At 41.0% G+C, this 17,596-nt stretch overlaps 1 protein-coding gene across 1 annotated transcript in view; it reads right to left on the reverse strand.

Moving 5' to 3' along the window:
* COL22A1 (collagen type XXII alpha 1 chain) overlaps positions 1 to 17,596 on the reverse strand; it is a 994,625-nt gene that overhangs the window by 473,747 nt on the left and 503,282 nt on the right. The window contains exons 6-7 of the mRNA XM_086966258.1: positions 3,844 to 3,967; positions 2,295 to 2,570 (exon numbers count right to left, since the gene is read on the reverse strand). Coding sequence (XP_086822384.1) covers positions 2,295 to 2,570; positions 3,844 to 3,967 — 400 coding nt within the window. The remainder of the gene's footprint in view (positions 1 to 2,294; positions 2,571 to 3,843; positions 3,968 to 17,596) is intronic.

Genomic DNA, 17,596 nt, shown 5'->3' on the forward strand with positions numbered 1-17,596 from the left:
GCTTACGTGGCTTACATATATATGCATGAATGTGGCATTAGTATAATGAACCTTGAGGAAAGGCAGTGGAGCAGTAGACATATTCAAAGGGAAATATACAGTCAATGTGACATTGGCAAAATAACAGGGTTCTGAGCAGAACAGGACTGTTATTGTGTTGTGATATAGAACTCTTTATAGAGGGGTGTTGTTAGCTTATTATTAAAGGGGAAAAGAATAGGAGTGGTCCTGGTGGATACAGGGAGGTTGTTCTAGAACCGAGGTACTTAGATAGAGAAGACTGGTTTCCTTATTTCTTCTTTTTTGCTCTTTGTCACCAGTCGCTAGTCTGACAGTATTCTGGCTGCAGGGGCTACAGGTGTGCTGAGGGGCCCCGAAGATGGCGAGTTAGTAAAAGTCAGCTGGTTGTGGTGACCTTGTAGATGACGCAGCTGGTTTTGGAACTGTTACTGCAAGGGAAACCAATAGGGTTCCATCAAGGTGCCAGTGATGTTGTCAAATTGCATCAGGCCCTTGATGCTTGATGAGTGATGAGGCATACTCTGGAGTGTAGGATTTAATGAGGGGTCAGTCTGGATTCCAGGAGGCAGTGGAGCAATGTATTGCCACCAGCCAGATGCAATACAAAGATTTCATGCAGTTCTGTAGTTGCATTCTGCCAATTCCACTTTCTTTAGCAAGGACATTTAGATCATGTGGTTGAGTCAGTTCTGGAATGGCTGTTGTTGTTGGCAAACAGCAGGCATTTGGTTTTGGAGGGGTTGAGTGTCAAGTAGATGCTTGACATCTAGTTCAGGAGGAGGTATAGCCGCAGTCTAAGAAGCTGGATGTCTGGATCAGAGGAGACTTTTAAGTAGCTCTGTGTATTGTTCATGTATTGGTGAATTTTGATGCTTTTATTTTATTTTAGAGGTCCAATTATCGTTTAGAGGATGTAGGGCAATATGAATACCTTTGTGGCTCTTCAAGTGATAAGGATATACTGGCACGTGGAGATGCCAGCATGAATAAACTGCTGTTTTTTAGATAGCTAAGGTGACAGCCAGTGAAGGCCATTGCAAGCAAATCCCATTAAAGACTTCACGGTATGGGTGAGGGTTAAGCTGATGGCAGTGTTGGAGGCAGCTCAAGAGTCAAGCAATTTCAAGAGGCAAAGAAAATCTTTATCTGTGTTGAGGAGGACATCTACGATTGATAAGGAGGCTGTCTTCGTGCTGTGGCATCATCTAGAGCAGGATAGGAAGTCATCAAGGAGATAGTTGGTGTTGATGTGATCTTAGAATTCATGGTAGGCTGTTGTTTTGCAATGATCTTGCTGGTGAAGGGTAGATGAGTGATGGGCCAGTAGTTGTTCAGATGGTTTTTTGGAGTGGGAGGAATGGCTTGTTTTGAGGTCTTCTGGAAAGATGGCATATGTGGGTGAGAGACGTAATGGTGAGGAGTGATAAGAGAGTTTGTCAAGAGGGGGGTTTGATGATGTTGAGGGTAAGGTATCACCTTCATAGGAGGTAGCTCTTATGGAGGTGTGTAGGTTGGCAAGATCAGCAATTGAAATGAGTTTGTAGGCTGATAAATACAGGATGATACACTTAGGGATGTGGGTAAGTGGAGAACAGACTTGGTGTGGTTGATATGCTTTTGGTTGTTTTAGATTTTTTTACTGAGGAACTAGATGGCATTACACTTTTCAGTGGGCTGTGGGATAGGATGGTCAGACAGGGGGTTGTTGTAGTACTAGATTGCCTTTACAAGCTTTCAGCCTAGATTGAAAGCTTTTTTGATGGTGTTGGAAAAGTATCTGGATGTGGCTGCTGTGATGAATTGCCTACATGATGTGTTAAGGAACTTTTATTCCATATTCTTTCATGTGTGTGGATGGGATGGTGTATTTCTAGTAAGGGAGTGATGAAGGATTTAACTTGTATTGTCCTTTGACACAACCTCCAAGACTCACAGCATACTTTAGAGATCTTCAGTAGGTTCAAACTCATTTTACTTTCACATTGAAAAACACAAACTATAGCCAACTTGACACACTGCTGTACTAACAACCATCCATACCCAAATACAACAACAACAAACAAACTTCAAAACTGATGGGTGGAAATCTCAAACCGATATGAAAAGAATGAAGAGAATAAGAAAGCATCTCAGTACCAGACTAGTAGTGGACGATACCATCCAAATGCACATAGCATAACATCACATATCATCAATTTATCATGTCCTTAATACAGTAGGTACAAACATCTGACCATACACTTGCAATATCTCGTAATTTTATCTCCACTTACATCAATAGGTATGCTGTCATAAAGACGTTTGCCAATCACAGTTTTTCCCTGGATGTCAATGTTCTCTCTTTCTTCAATGGGTACAGTCAAAACCAATTTACAGTCGATGTAGAGGGAGACAGACTTGGCTTGGACACTCAGGGCGATCTTGTGCCAGTTGCGGTCAAACAACTCACTGACTTTTGCATTGCGAAAGACGGCTCTCACAGCATCCTTTGTCACTCCTACAGCACTGTATTCCAATGCTTTATTTTCTCCATCCAACCTAATGGACACCTAGGTGGGGAACAAGAAGAAACATTAGCATGTGCTAAAGGATAATGTCTTCGCAATGCACAGTCTCACAGTATTATGCTATCACAATTCTTGACAGAAGGAATGTTAACAGCACGTGGCTGCCTTTCACAAAGGAGTGGGTAATATTCTGTGAAGAATTTAAAAGGAATTTTAGAGCCACAATGAAATATGGTGATGCACATACTCCTTGAAAGACATTATCTAATGGAGGATAGAAAGATGCACAAACTGGAGGATTTCAGCAACTGGTCACAAATCCACTCTTTCTCTCCAAGAGCGATTAATGGTCACATGTCCCGGCAATTATGCAGCACTCTGTCTCTAAACACTGTCCACATGATCTCAAGTTAAAATCATCACATCTCAGATGATAACTAAATATTTGACTGAGCTGTTCTCATTAGTATGTTTTACAATTTAACCAGTTCCAATTAAATAAAATATGACAAGCTCTTCAAATTGCTAATACTTTACTGTTGATCATTGCATAAGACTGTACAGTGGACACTGTCCTAGATCAGCCTGAATTAATGCAAATCTCAATCAAACTATTCAAATTAGCTTTCAAGGTTTCAAAAGTATGAATGGAATTTACTCAAAAGGAAAATGTGACAAAGCAGATAGCCTCAAAGCAGGCCCACATATATCTTCTTAGATCACTGAACAAGTGTTATACATGCTTTGTGAAGAGCTGTGCACTTCCTTCTTTCTTCTTTCTTGGGGGTGTAAGTGTAATTCAAACCACTCATTTTCTATATGCATGATGCTATACCTCTCTTCTTTTAGCAGTTTCAGATCATGTAATATGTAAGAGGCAACTGTGCTATAGCTGTGGGTTTAATACGTAGGTGGATGATCAATTTACCAGCATTGTAATCATTTGTGGATTTAAGTGAAGACTAATGGAGCTCAGAATAATATAAATAATATGTTTTAGAAGTTTGGCTATGTTTTATGGAAGCAATGGTTCATGGAAAACAAAATGTGTGTGAAATGAAAAGAGGTTGAGCCTTGGAGATCTGCTCCAGAAAATGTGTTTTGCTTGGTAATTACCATCTTCCAATCAAAGCTTTTCAACCAGGGCACATTAGAACAAATTAGATTGCATGAGATCCTTGTTTCAAATGCAAGTGACTACAGGGAGGAAAGCAGGTCCAGGTATCTGATGCATATATTAAAAACTGTTGTGGTGATAGGACACAACAGTTTAGAAAACCATAGACAAAGGGAAAACTCAAAGTCCATTCCATACCTGTGGGATTCCATACTTGTCAATGATCTGCCAGATATACCAGTCTTCTCTCCTGGAAGCTTTTCGGAACCGGAAGGTTGACACAAAGGCATACTCATCAGGTAAGCCTTGAGGAAAGACGTCCCTGTAGTCAAACAATCAGGTCAAGTCATTAAAGGGGGAGGAGCAAGCTTTGCACATTCACTGTAAATACTGCTGTGCAAACTCAGTAAATATTCTCCCAAGGACAACCCCACTTCTTCCCACGGGGACTGGGGTCAGTGTACTTTTCATACAAAACAGCGTCCAACGTGGGACTGTTTCCAAAAGATGTCCTGGCAGGCAGTCTTCATGTATCAATCCGGGGAAGCCCACCATTCAATGTTATTATTACAAAAATGACAGGTGGTATCTACACCCTCTGGTGTTGTTCTATACAAACATGAATACAAACAAAAATAGATAAATGTATATATAGACGCCAAGAGGTTTCTGTGGTAATGTTTCTGTTTTCTACATTTTAATTCTTCCATAAACTGTTTGATATACAGGTAATAATCAAAAAGATAACATAAGTGCAGGCGAAGCGGTGCTCAAGTGTGACAAACATATATCAAAAACTGTACACATAAGAAGCAATGTATACAGATTCACTGGTTTGTGTTTACAAGGGGACTACCCTATTACAAAAAGTGAGACAATCATTGCTCAAAATGACCAGATGAAAACGCCTGCACTTATGTTATCTATTTGATTATTACGTGTATATCAAACAGTTTATGGAAGAATGAAAATTTAGAAAAAATTAAAATATTGCCACAGAAACCTCTTGTCAGTCTATATATAAATGTATCTATTTTTCTTTGTATGAAACAACACCAGAGTGTGTAGGTATCACCTATCATATTTGAAATAATAACATTAAATGGGGGGCTTACCGGGATAGATACAGGAGGACTGTCAGCACATCTTTTGGAAAGAGTCCCATGGTGGACACTGTTTTGTATATAAAGTGCGAACTCTGTAAAGTGCTATGTTACTTTCCCGGTCAAGATTGCGCTATATAAAACTCACAAATAAATACATTTAGAATCACAGCTAGCATTTTACTGAAACTTATCTGCCAGACTTACTCAAGTTCATATGTTGTGAGCAGTTAAGCAGCGAAGCCAATTTGGGGACAAGATCTATTTCCTAGAATTAAGACCTTTTCCACGTTAGACAGTCGAGGCGTGTTTGGAAAACTTGTATATATTGATATAAATGATGGGATAGGCATATTTGGAAATATACACATTAAATATAATTACACATTATATATCAATAGATGAAAGTACACAAATCTATCAAATGTCCTCACCCAAATTGATCAAATCTCCTTCAGAACTTAACATTCTACAAGCAACATAGCTAGTTTATTGCCTAGGATTAATTCTCATGCTCTTGACAGTAAATCCATGAGCATAGTGCTTGCTTAACATGTTTCATGTCAGACATGAGTGAAGTGTATTTCACAGAACCGCCCAAGTCCAGAATGTCTTAGCGTCACAGAGAGAGTATTTCTTGAACTAATGTAATACTTTTAATTTTCATTTTGAAGCATACCTGGCCTCACGGATCAGTCTGACGCTTCAGTATGACAATGTAAGGCATCAGATTCAAGACCAATTGACCTAATGCACTAGATTTTAGGGATTACTATCTCATCCTAATAACATCACCCTCTTTATAATTTTATCATCCCCCTTTTGTTTACCTCCATTGAATATATTTTCTAGGACCGGAGATAATTTTAATCTATCCACATACCACTTTTGTCCTATCAAAGACAGTTTACTTCCAGGAAGGAGGTCTCTCCACCTGGAGAATGGGACAAGCAGGTGGAAAAGGACCCTAAGATGATGCTAACCGTGAAATCACCCTAGCGGAGAATATATATCCACTCTAGAGGTTGACTAGGTGGATGAGAGTCTTTATTTGAGTTCTCCACATACCCCCAGCACCTATATATACTGTTTTGATTTTTTTGATTATTCATCAGATTCAAGATGTCATCTAATGGTAGATCCGACATAAACAAAGACCCAAAAAAGAGGGTTTTGTCACTGTATACGGTTCACTCTAGCAGAAAAAATTACACAACAGGTTGTATTTGCACATTTGTTTTATAAACAATACCTTATCAGTAACATAACTTGTATTTGTAAAGGGCACCTTCATCCCCAACAGTGCACCTTGACGCTGAATAACAGACGTTTATTGTTACCCAACTCAATGGTACTGATTTTTATCAACTTCAGAAAGGATGTGAGACTTAATGGACCTGCCGGGATTAGGACCTGTGACCATGAGGTCGAACATAGGTGTGGTATATCCTTCTTTCCTTTCTATTGTAGAGTTTTAGTATGTCATTGTAGAGTGTTGCCCATGCAATTTAGAATGTATTACGTTTTGTGTTCGAATTCAGAGGAGCGGTTGAGCTTATCTGACTTAGAAGCCTTGCTCTGTGTTCTGGTGGGTCCTTGGATTAAACTTAAATAAATCCATACGTTTTAACCCTAATTTGCCTCCTCCGCTTCTTTACAATGGCGACGAGGTTCTTTTAAATATATTTTTGGACCCACCACGATTTTGAGCACATTTTATATTTTTCACGAATTCAATTGAAGATTCGGACTTACGCTGCAATTTCTTCAAGCGCTGTACTTCATGCTGGCTGAGGTGATGTCCCTTTGAAGCTTTAAGGTACTTTTATTTACGACCTATTGTTGGATTCCCACTCGCTTATTGCTTAAGCGTCTCTGTGGCAGTTGGTCATCACGCATTCCTGCCTTTTCTCAACTGATGACGTCCGTGAATCACAACGGACTTCTGCTGGAACGCGGCGCACTCAGCACGCAACGTCACTTCTATTGGGAATTCCAGGCGCATCACTGACACGCAGCGCGCTTCACTGAAACGCAGCGCACATCACGCTGTGTAGCGGCCATTTTAACTTCTCAGTGTCAGCTGTTTTCTGTCATCGGCTTCACAGCGCGGCATTGTTCTCCTCGCATCGCACTTAAAGCGATTACATAAAGGTTTCTACTGGCGAATTCAGTGATTCGCTCACTCTCACTTCGACTACATGAAGATTTTTACTGGCGAATTCAGCATTTCCTCACGCCTATTTAAAGTTGGTATTTCTTTTACTGTTCTTGATCACAGCACAAATGTGGTAAACTGGGAATCCTAATCTGCCTTCAGTCGTGTTCAATTGTGCTTGTTGCAGTCATTACTTATCTGATTTGCACACAATATTTAAATGAGATTGCACTCTTTTCTACAGTGATGTGCACACTTTACTTTTACTGAAAGTGCATTTTGCTAGTTTTCTCTACTGTGATTTGCACACAATATTTAAATAAGTTGCAGTTTTTACTTCTGTTGCTTGCGCACAATCACACTTTATCTTCTCTTTTCTACAAGTGATGTGCACACTTTAGTTTCACTGAAAGTGCATTTTGCAATTTTATCTCTACTGTGATTTGCACACATATTCTAGCAATTTAACTCATTTGTTTGTATTACTATTCAAAATGGCTGCATCTCAAATCTGCAATCAACCTTCCATATTTCTACAAATACCTGGAAAACCCAAACTTGGGTGGAAAAAATGGTTTGATACTTTTGAGAATTATTTAGTTGCTATTGATGGTACTAAATTCTCAGCGGAGAGGAAGAAAGCCATTCTTTTCAGTTATTTGGGAACAGCCGCCATTGAGATCTTCAAGAACCTTGTGCCCATTGCACCACCACTTGAAGGTGGTGATGGATGGAATGTTTTTCTTGAAGCTGTTGCTAGACTGGAAAAACAATTCGAAGATGAGCCTAACGTCATGATTGAAAGGCATTCCTTTCATAAGAGGAAACAGCTTGCTGATGAATCTGTTGAGGATTATATAGCAGCTTTAAGGGTGTTAGCTGCGAATTGTGAATTTGGTGCCTATGTTGATACTGCTTTAAGGGATCAATTTGTGTTTAATTGTGCAGCTAAGAAAGTTCAAGAACGACTATTAGCTTGTCGCAACCCCACCCTATCTGAAGTAATTGATTTAGCCAAGGGGATTGAGAGATCTATTGAATCTTCTAAGGTCATTTCTGCTAATGAAAACAAGAGTACCAGTGATGCCCCGATTTGTGCTCTTCAAATGCGCAGTAAAAGTAATTTTCAGCCTGGTAGAGTTTTAAGTTGTTTTAGGTGTGGTTCAAAGGCACACTTAGCGAATTCTCCAGATTGTCCTGCTCTCAAGAGGAAATGTACCAAGTGCGGTAAGATTGGTCATCTTGCATCTTCTTGTAGGATTCAAAGGAAGGGTGGTAAATCTGATACTGCTGTTTCCAGTGTTTCTTGTGTTCATGATGATTTGGAGAATTTAGTCATTACCATTTATGACGATTCCTTTGATAGTTACATTAATAGTGTTTCGCTTCCCTTCGAGGCTCCTTTGGGGATAGTTCATGTTGGGAAGATTACCTTTGAAGCTATGGCTGATTCTGGTTCGCCTGTGACCATTTTATCTGATATTTTCTTTTATGAGAGATGGAAGGATGTTAAACTGACCAAATCTGATATTAATCCCAAAGCTTTTGGTAATTTTAAGATCAAAATGCTAGGCTTCTTTGAAGACTCGTTAAAATTTGAGTCTCGTGTCATTTTTACCAAAATTTATGTCGCAATTGATGGGCAGAACATTGTTGGTTGGTATGACCTGGGTAAACTTGGCATTATTCTATGTCCTGGATCGGATCATCCTATTCAATTAGGGGAAATGCCTGTGCACAGTATTTCTTTGGATTATCCTATTTCTCCTATTCTTGATAAGTACAAAAATGTCTTTGAAAATGTTGTGGGGGAGGTCAAGGGCTTTTCGCACAGGATCAAACTTAAAAAGGGAGCCTTGCCTGTGCAACACAAGGTTCGCATGGTACCGTTGGGGGTCAGAGACAAGCTCAAGTTGCATTTGGACGGTCTCTGTTCCCAAGGCATTATAGAACCTACGGATAGCTCCGAATGGGTTTCGGCTATTGTTATTGCCCTTAAAAAGAACCAAGAGATTAGGCTCTGTGTAGATCTTCGATCTCTCAATAAAAATATTGTAGTAGAAACATACCCTTTGCCCAGAATACAGGAAATGTTGGCTGCTGTAAATGGAGCAAAATTTTTTTCTATTATCGATTTGAAGGCTGCGTACCATCAAGTCACTCTGGATCAGGAGTCTAAAGATTTGACGGCGTTCATAACTCCGTTTGGATTATTTAGATTCCTGAGAATGCCTTTTGGCCTGGCGTCAGCTGCCAGCGTTTTCCAGAAATTAATTGAAAATTTGTTTCGTGGTGTGAAGTGTGTACAGTCTTTTCAGGACGACATTTTAATTTTTGCCAAGTCTATTGATGAACACAATCTCACTTTAGAGATCGTCTTAAAAATCCTCAGCAGCAGAGGCATGACTGTGAGTAAAGAAAAATGCAAATTTCTTGTCAAAGAGATGGACTATTTAGGTCATAAAATCACTCAGGAAGGGATCTTTCCTAAAAAAGATATCATCAGTAGTCTAGAGAATGCCAGTAAGCCTCAGGACAAGGATGCTTTACGTTCCTTTCTCGGGCTAGGAGAATACTACGCCAAATTTGTTAAAGGTTATGCTTTAGTTGTTGAGCCTCTCAGGCAGTTGCTTAAGAAAGGTGCTAGGTTCGTTTGGACTGATGTGCATGATTCTGCTTTTCAAGGTGTCATCAAGCTTATTGCTAATGCTCCGGGTCTCAAAACTTTTGATCCTGAGGGGAAATCTTTTGTTACTGTGGATGCCAGCGCTATTGGTTTAGGAGCTGTTTTCACCCAGATGGTTAATGGCAAGGAAAGAGTTATCTCCTTCATTTCTAGGGCTGTTAGAGGTGCTGAGGTGCATTATAGCACGATTGAAAAGGAGGCTCTTGCCTGTGTGTGGGCTGTGGAGAAGTTGAAGAATTTTTTGTGGGGTAGGCCCTTTGTTTTGGTGACTGACCACAAACCGTTAGTCTATATGATGGATGGGGTCAGGACTGGCAGCGCTTCCTCAAGGTTGGTTCGGTTGATTGCAAGACTACAGGAGTACAACTTTGAGATTCAGCACATTCCTGGTGGGAAGAATTTTGCGGCTGATTGTCTGTCCAGGTTGCCCCCACTTGGTGATACACATGATGAAGTTACTGATCTGCATGAGTGTGTTGTGGCTGCTGTGGATGCGGTGGAATCTAGCAATTTTGGTATTGATGCGTGTGAATGGAATGATCATGTTTGCAAGGATAATGTTTTAGCTAAGGTCAAGTCTTATGTAGTTAGTGGTTGGCCTTCTGTTAAGAATATTGAGTCTTCTTTGAGGAGTTTTGCGCAGGTAGCCAGTGAGTTGTCCATTGAAAATGATATTCTGTTGAGGAATAATCTATTTGTTCCACCTGGTAGCCTTAGAGAGAAGATTGTCAGGTTGGCCCATTCTGGTCATCCTGGTATCTCTGGTACTAAAAGGATACTTAAGTGTCACTATTGGTGGCCTGGGCTGGATTCTTTTGTTGAGAGGTTTATCAACAACTGTGCCGTTTGTGTCAGGTCTGACAAACACTGGAAGGTGTCCTCTGAACCGTTGTCTGTTTGTGAGGCTCCTTCTGGTCCGTGGGAAAACCTCTCTATTGACTTTTCTGGACCTTACGATTGTCTTGGCAGGGAGAACAGGTTTCTTATTGTCCTTGTTGATGATTTTTCCAAATGGCTACATTATTGTTTTGTGGAGCATCCTAGTACTGAGGCTGTCATTGGTTTCCTAGACAATGTCTTTAGAATTGAAGGGGCACCGGTCTCCATTAGGTCTGACGATGGTGTTCAGTTCACCTCTAGCAAAATGGGAGCGTTTTTAAAAAAGTTTGGTGTGTCTACTAAAAGGACCCCTCTTTATAGTCCACGTTCCAATGGTCAGGTTGGGAGGGCCAACAAGTTTTTTAAGGAGGGGATCCAAGCTGCATTGGAGAGTGATTTGGATGTTTTTGACTTTTTAAAAGACAAAATTTGGAGTTATCACATAACTCCTAATACCTGTACTGGAGTCTCTCCTTTTTGTCTTATGAGAGGCAGACAAGCTAAATCTTTGTTTTTACCTCATTTTACTAACATGAGCCAGGTGTCTGGGAATTTCGAGTCCTCTGTCTCTAAAGCTAGGGATAATATCACCTCTGCACGTTTGTCTGGCAAATCCTATCATGACAAGTTTCATCATTGTAAGAGCAAAGTTGTAAATATAGGTGATGGGGTCAGAATTGTTAATCCCTCTCATACTCCTAAGGGTGTGTCAAAGTTCAGTAAGCCATTCCTGGTAGAGCGAGTTTCTGATTCTTCTGTTTTTCTCAAGGGTAGAGGGTGGTGGTGCAAAAGTTCTGTGGTTGTTCTGAAACCTGGTCAAGAATTGTTTTTTGATGAAAAGGGAGATGGTGAAGATGAGGTCTGGTTTGATGACTCATGTGATTCGTCTCTCAGTCCATCACCTGAGGATTCATGTGATTCGACTTCTAGTCTTTGTCCTGACCCTGTTTTGGACTCACATGCTCCTGTTGATGTGGCTGCTTGTAGTTCATCTGTTCTAGATTCTAGTGTTCCTGCCAAAAGATTTGTCAAGTTGCCTAAGAAGTTTGATGACTATGTATTGGATTGATTTTCTTTAATTTTCTTTCTTTTGTTTTACTTTTCTTTGTTCTTTTGGTTTTCCTTCTTTTTGTTTTCTGTAAAAAGGATACATGTGGTATATCCTTCTTTCCTTTCTATTGTAGAGTTTTAGTATGTCATTGTAGAGTGTTGCCCATGCAATTTAGAATGTATTACGTTTTGTGTTCGAATTCAGAGGAGCGGTTGAGCTTATCTGACTTAGAAGCCTTGCTCTGTGCTCTGGTGGGTCCTTGGATTAAACTTAAATAAATCCATACGTTTTAACCCTAATTTGCCTCCTCCGCTTCTTTACAATAGGCTGTTGCAGTGGATGCATTAGTCCACTAAGCCACCTGACCCGGCATAACGAGCATACCTGCAGATAAGGAGGCTAGATTCATATGCTCCTGACTAGATTTTCTAGTTTAATTGTAAAATAGCATTTTTGTTTAAAAGATGCACCCATCCGTAGCAGGTTTCAGACATTAGATCAATCTGAGATTCCTCACAAGGCAGAAGAGAGGAATGATTTATCCTGCATCCCGCATTCAAATCGGTCCCTAACAGCAGAAATACATGAAGTGAGATACAGGAAGTGAGATATTTATATGAAAAATGAACTTGGTGATAACCTAGGACAACAGCATTGGGAGGGGGAGGAAAGTACAGATCTAGTGCTTACAAGTGAGATGGAAATGAAAAAAAGTAAATGGCATTACTAACATGCCCCTGGCACCTTACATTGCACTCCCCTCATTGTACATAGTGTGTTAGATACAAATCTAGACCTTAGCATTCACGTGAAATGGTGCTATGCATAATTTTTGTAAAACTGTGTATCAGTAAACCATAAAATGCATAACAAGCTCATATGGTTAGAAACATTCTGCATTTTTCATATTAAAAGTTCCTACAGTTTCCCCCAAGATAATTATTGTCCTCATTCGTGCCACTCTGTCCAACAGACGGAGTATTATTACTGGATCAATTGTTATAATTGGCTTACCTCAGGTGTCATAATGGGGGAGAATAAGCGCAGTTCATTAACAAAAAATAGTAAATATAGATATGTTGCAAGTCAGAATAGCTTCTTCAGAAATATTGTCTGGCATTTATACTGTGACCTAAATATTGTTTGCAGAACATTTTCTATTAAATCCTTTGTGCTGATATTTCTGTAAACAATATTTGGCACACAATATGTGAAATAATATTATCGCAAAAATCTTCTGTTGGCACACCTGGAGGAGAATGGACCTTAGCCTACAGTTGTCTTAGATGTTATATGTTTTTTATAGACTACACTTGAAACTGTATGACAATGTGAAGCATATGCTGCAAGCCTGATCATTCTAGCCTTCCCAACCTAAACTGTATCCATTTTCTTTCTTTTTTTTTTTTTTTAAATATTTTTATCGAAATTTTTTCCCCCATTTTCTTTACAGCATGAGCAGGGCACAATACAATACAAAACCATAGAACATAAAATCATACATACATATTCCAATATTCAACTAGACAAGTTCTTCATCTTTCAACTAACGATTCCTGACTTCCATCGAATAAAAGGACCCCAAATTTGCATACCCAGTTTCTTACCCTTTTTTCCCTTCCTAGCATATATAGCAGTTTCCAGTTTTTGTATTGATAACACTTTACCCAGCCATTGATGGTATGATGGAGGGTATCCATTTTCAAGACAGGATTGACAGTGGGTTTTTGTACATTTCTGGAAAACCCCATCCTCCACATATTTCATTTCTAAGCTTCGAACACACACTTTTAACATTTTCAAGACTAACTTTTAGGGCTAAGAAAATGTATTATTGCACATATCCAGTTGGTTAAAAATGAGAACATTTTGTATACAAGTGTTAGATGGAATTTTCCCATTTCCCCCAACTATTACTTGCTTCCTGTCTTAACCAGATCCTACTCCAGGATATCAATGGGTGGGATATTGTATTGTATTGTAGTTGCACTTATATAGCGCTTACTAACCCTGACGAGGAGTCAAAGCACTTTTTCGGCGAGTAGCATGCTACTCCAGAATCCATAAAGAATTAGTGGTAAACTAGTATAGTAAAATATGAAATTAATTTGATCAGTGAATATGTTAGTTTGTTACTTGGATTGAGAAGGATAGTGGAGGGCTAGAAGAGGGAACAGGTTTGCATTTATATAGCGCTTGCTACCCCTGACGAGGGATATGCTGGAAGAGAGAATGGCAAGAAGCCTCCCTTCCCACAAGGCACCAGTAGGTGTCAGGAGGGCAGCTCAGATAGTGCAGGGGGCACTGCATTGTCTTGGACGGTAAGTAGGGCAGGGTGTTCTGGGCCCTGAGAAGCACTTTGTGACATCTGACAGGGTGTGTGGGTATCCTTTTGTGTGACAGGGGTGTGTTCTGACTGGTACATGCTAGATAGACAGGTGATTTAGGTGCAGTTAGGCTGGGGGACCACAGCATGGGATGAAATGGATTGTTGCTGAACAGCTCTAGGCTCCACCACCGCCACCACCCGTGGGACTTGAACAGTTATATTATTTTCAAACTATGAGAAACTGTGGGGCATATTAGCAAGGGCTGGCAATCAAATTATCGCCGCTTTAGCGTTCGTTTTAGGGCGAAAAGCAGCGATAATTTTATTGCAGTATTAGCAAGGACACGCTAGCACGTGTTTCCTTGTCTTAGCGCCCGTTTCACTTATGCCATGCAGCGTATCGTTAATGAGATGCAAAGTAAGCGTTCCTGACTAAACTGCATGGGTAAACTTTGCTAATCCAGCTTTGTGATATTTACAACATGCACCGGACCAGCGAAGCGATATTCAAATTTCGCGCTAACCACCCCTTAACACTGGATTCTAACGTGTGGTATTTTCTTGACTACACTATGTTTACTATGGGAGGTGGATTCTAGGGTTGGGGCCACAGGGCTCTATCATCAAGCTTATCTCCATTTTTGCTGGATTATCGCTAGTTTTCCTGCGATGTTACCCCATATCGCCGGCTATCGCTGGAATCATTATCGCCAAAGCACTAAGCATTGTTGATACAGCGCTAGCCTGGCGATAATGTCCAGCAATAGCCGGCGATAGTAAAAAACGCACTACGCGCGTTCAGCAATAATTGTTGCTGCGGATTGCTAATATACCCCTGTGTTCTTTGCCACTAGAAGTTTGATGTGTGCTTCCTGGGTGGGAAATGTCTCATTAAGTTATTTATTTGTTTGCTTATTTGACAGTTATACATAGCACTCAGTCCGTGGAAACGTAAATGAGCACTTTAGATCACAACAACCCGTATACTCTATTCTTAGAGAATGAACGTTTGAAATCAAAGATCTCATAGATTTGAAATACAGAGAAGGGGAGCCAAAGGGCTTTGCCTCTAAACAAGGATGGGTATATCCTAGGTTTGGTGAGCCTAAGGGAGGGGTTCTAATAGTGTAATATTTAAAACTAGCACTGACAATAGCAGACAATCAGTGGCAGGTGCAGAGAACAGAGAGCGGAGACTAGAAACAGTGCAAAGGAACAACTTTGGTCACAGAAGAGGCAGAAACCCTAGTTCATAAAATAGTAATTCCTACTGAGCTAATCAGCTCTACTGATGACTGAGGGCAGGAGGCCGGAGAGCGAGGGGGTAGTTGTGACTACAGGTGAAAGATTGAAAAGATGGGTCATCAGATGCTGCCAGAAGGAGTGTTGAGGATTTGGCTCTTAGATCGACTGGCAGGAAGTTACAGATAGGAGGGCAGATCCAGGGAATGCCTTGAGCTGTGCAGGTGCAGCCTTGAACTAGCAGCTTTCCAGGGGTAGAGGAAGCTTGCTCTGATCCTTCCTTTGCAAACAGATACACTGAGAAGCCTTGGCAGATAAGGAAGTGTGTTGAGGTACAATGCTGTGGAATTCAAATAGTATATGGAGGACATTATTTTGGCCTCTGAATTGACAGCCGGTGTAAGTCGACAATGATGGTATCTGGCCAAATTTCCCCATAGCTGCTTGCAGTCTCATTGTGTAATGGATGAATGAATGAATACAGGTTTTATAAAGTGCATAGCCAGTGTCCTAGTGCTGGGAATAGAAAATATCTTTGAAAGAGGGATTTGCAGTCTCGCTAGAAGAGCATTCCCAAAGTCTAAGCCTGGCAGGATCAGGGCATGAGGCTGCCTTGTCTCGCTGGGTGACAGGAATGGTTTGAACAGGAATAGCTACACAGAACTTATAAGGCCTTCACTGGAGTTCAGCTGGCCCTCTTCCTTCCATAACCCTTGTTTCTCCCAAACACAAAATTACCTATGTGGGTGGATCACACTTCATTGCCTGATTGGTGGAATTTCCATTCACAAAAACGTAAGAATTATTGAGATCTAAGCAGGGAGGTCAGATCAAATGAGATATCTATGTGTTTATCTTTCTATCCTGCCTAGCATCTTCAATGCGGTGGTGAACATGGTTTTCATTCTCATTTGGAGACGCTGGAGTGTGAGCAGCAGCTTGAAAAACACAACAGTAGTCCAGCTGCTGGCAAATGCGGGAACCAAGCTCCTCGCGCACGCTGCGTCTCCACAGCCGCTGTCCTGGATAACGTCGCCTGCCTCGGCCTGGAGCAAGTGCAAGCTGAAGGCGGAAGCTGGGAACAGACACTGAGCTGCGTCACCAGTGACGGAGAACCTACGTCACAGAGGTCATATAAAAAGTACCGCACATGCGGGCAGGCGCTGTTTAAAGCGTTCAAAATTTGAAGGGTACAGCAAACTATTTTTAAAAGAAAGACACGCAGGCTAGAGCAGATACCTCCAGGCCTCCACACAGTCGTCATACTGAGTAGTCAGAGGTCCCTGACGTGTGAGAGCTTCACAGCCTCCGTAGGTCGGCTATTTCAAATAGAAACTTTTTGGGAAGAATATGGCTAAATGAAAGGATGAAAGAGTGCAAAGCAGAAGAATATTACATTACTTGAATGACCAGATATTTATCAGCTGTTGCTGAAATGCAACCTGCCTGTGTGAGGTGGCTTAGCTTCACTCAGTTAGGGAACTCACAAGTATGCATTTTTTCAACAGGGCAGAAACAGGCCTCATTTATGAAAAGTGACGCATCGCTGCGTGAAAACAGCGATGCGTCACTTTTCAGTGCGCACTCCTTACGACATTCCTGATGCGTCATATTTAATGTATGACACATCATGTCGCAAGGAGTTACAGATACGTCAGTATTTCTGACGTATCTGTAAGTGCAAAAGTGACGCATTGCTGGAGTGTGTCACAAAAGTGACGCAACTCCAGCAATGCGTCCTTTCACATGGGGAAAGCCCCATGTGAAAGGGCTTGCGTCAGTCTTACGCCTGCTGTGAGGCAGGCGCAAGATTTTGACGCAACAGCGTCCTAAAAGTGACGCTGTGAAATCTCATAGATTTCACTGCATCACTATTATGAGGCTTTTTGCGGGGGAACGCCCCCTCTGCATACATTATACCTGACGCAGGTATAATGTGGCGCAGGGGTTTAAAAAGTGACGCATCTACCTAGATGCGTCACTTTTTAAATATGGCGCAATGAGTCACATTTATTACACCGCTGGTGCGTCACAAAAAGTGACGCACCGGCGGCGCAAAACTGACGCAAGACCTTCATAAATTAGGCCCAAGGCCCCGTGTGGAGCTCTCCATGTAGGGCAGAGGTCTTCTGGGGGGGGTCAAGTGATCCAGGGGGGCACCAGGCTGTGCCCAAAAGAAGCATTATGCTCCCAGCAGTGTTTTGTTTTAAGCATGGAAGAAAACGAGTAGCTGTGGCCTCTCTGTACTGTGCCATCACTAACAGCTTTTGTCATATATATAAGGGTGGGAGAAGGTGTCAGAGGGGAAGGGACTCCAAATATTCTTCTACACCCACACCACCTTTTCTATTAATCACACTGTGGGTATTTGTACATGTTAGTAAGGCCTGCCTGACCACAATAGTATGTTTGACAATCATGTATTTGGTTGCATTTTTGAAGAGGATTTAACTGGAATGTTTAAATATGTCTCCTGTTTAAATAAATTGAGTAATATTTAAAC

The sequence above is a fragment of the Lissotriton vulgaris genome, chromosome 4_1 (assembly GCF_964263255.1).
Source record: "Lissotriton vulgaris chromosome 4_1, aLisVul1.2, whole genome shotgun sequence".
Classification (NCBI taxonomy): domain Eukaryota; kingdom Metazoa; phylum Chordata; class Amphibia; order Caudata; family Salamandridae; genus Lissotriton; species Lissotriton vulgaris.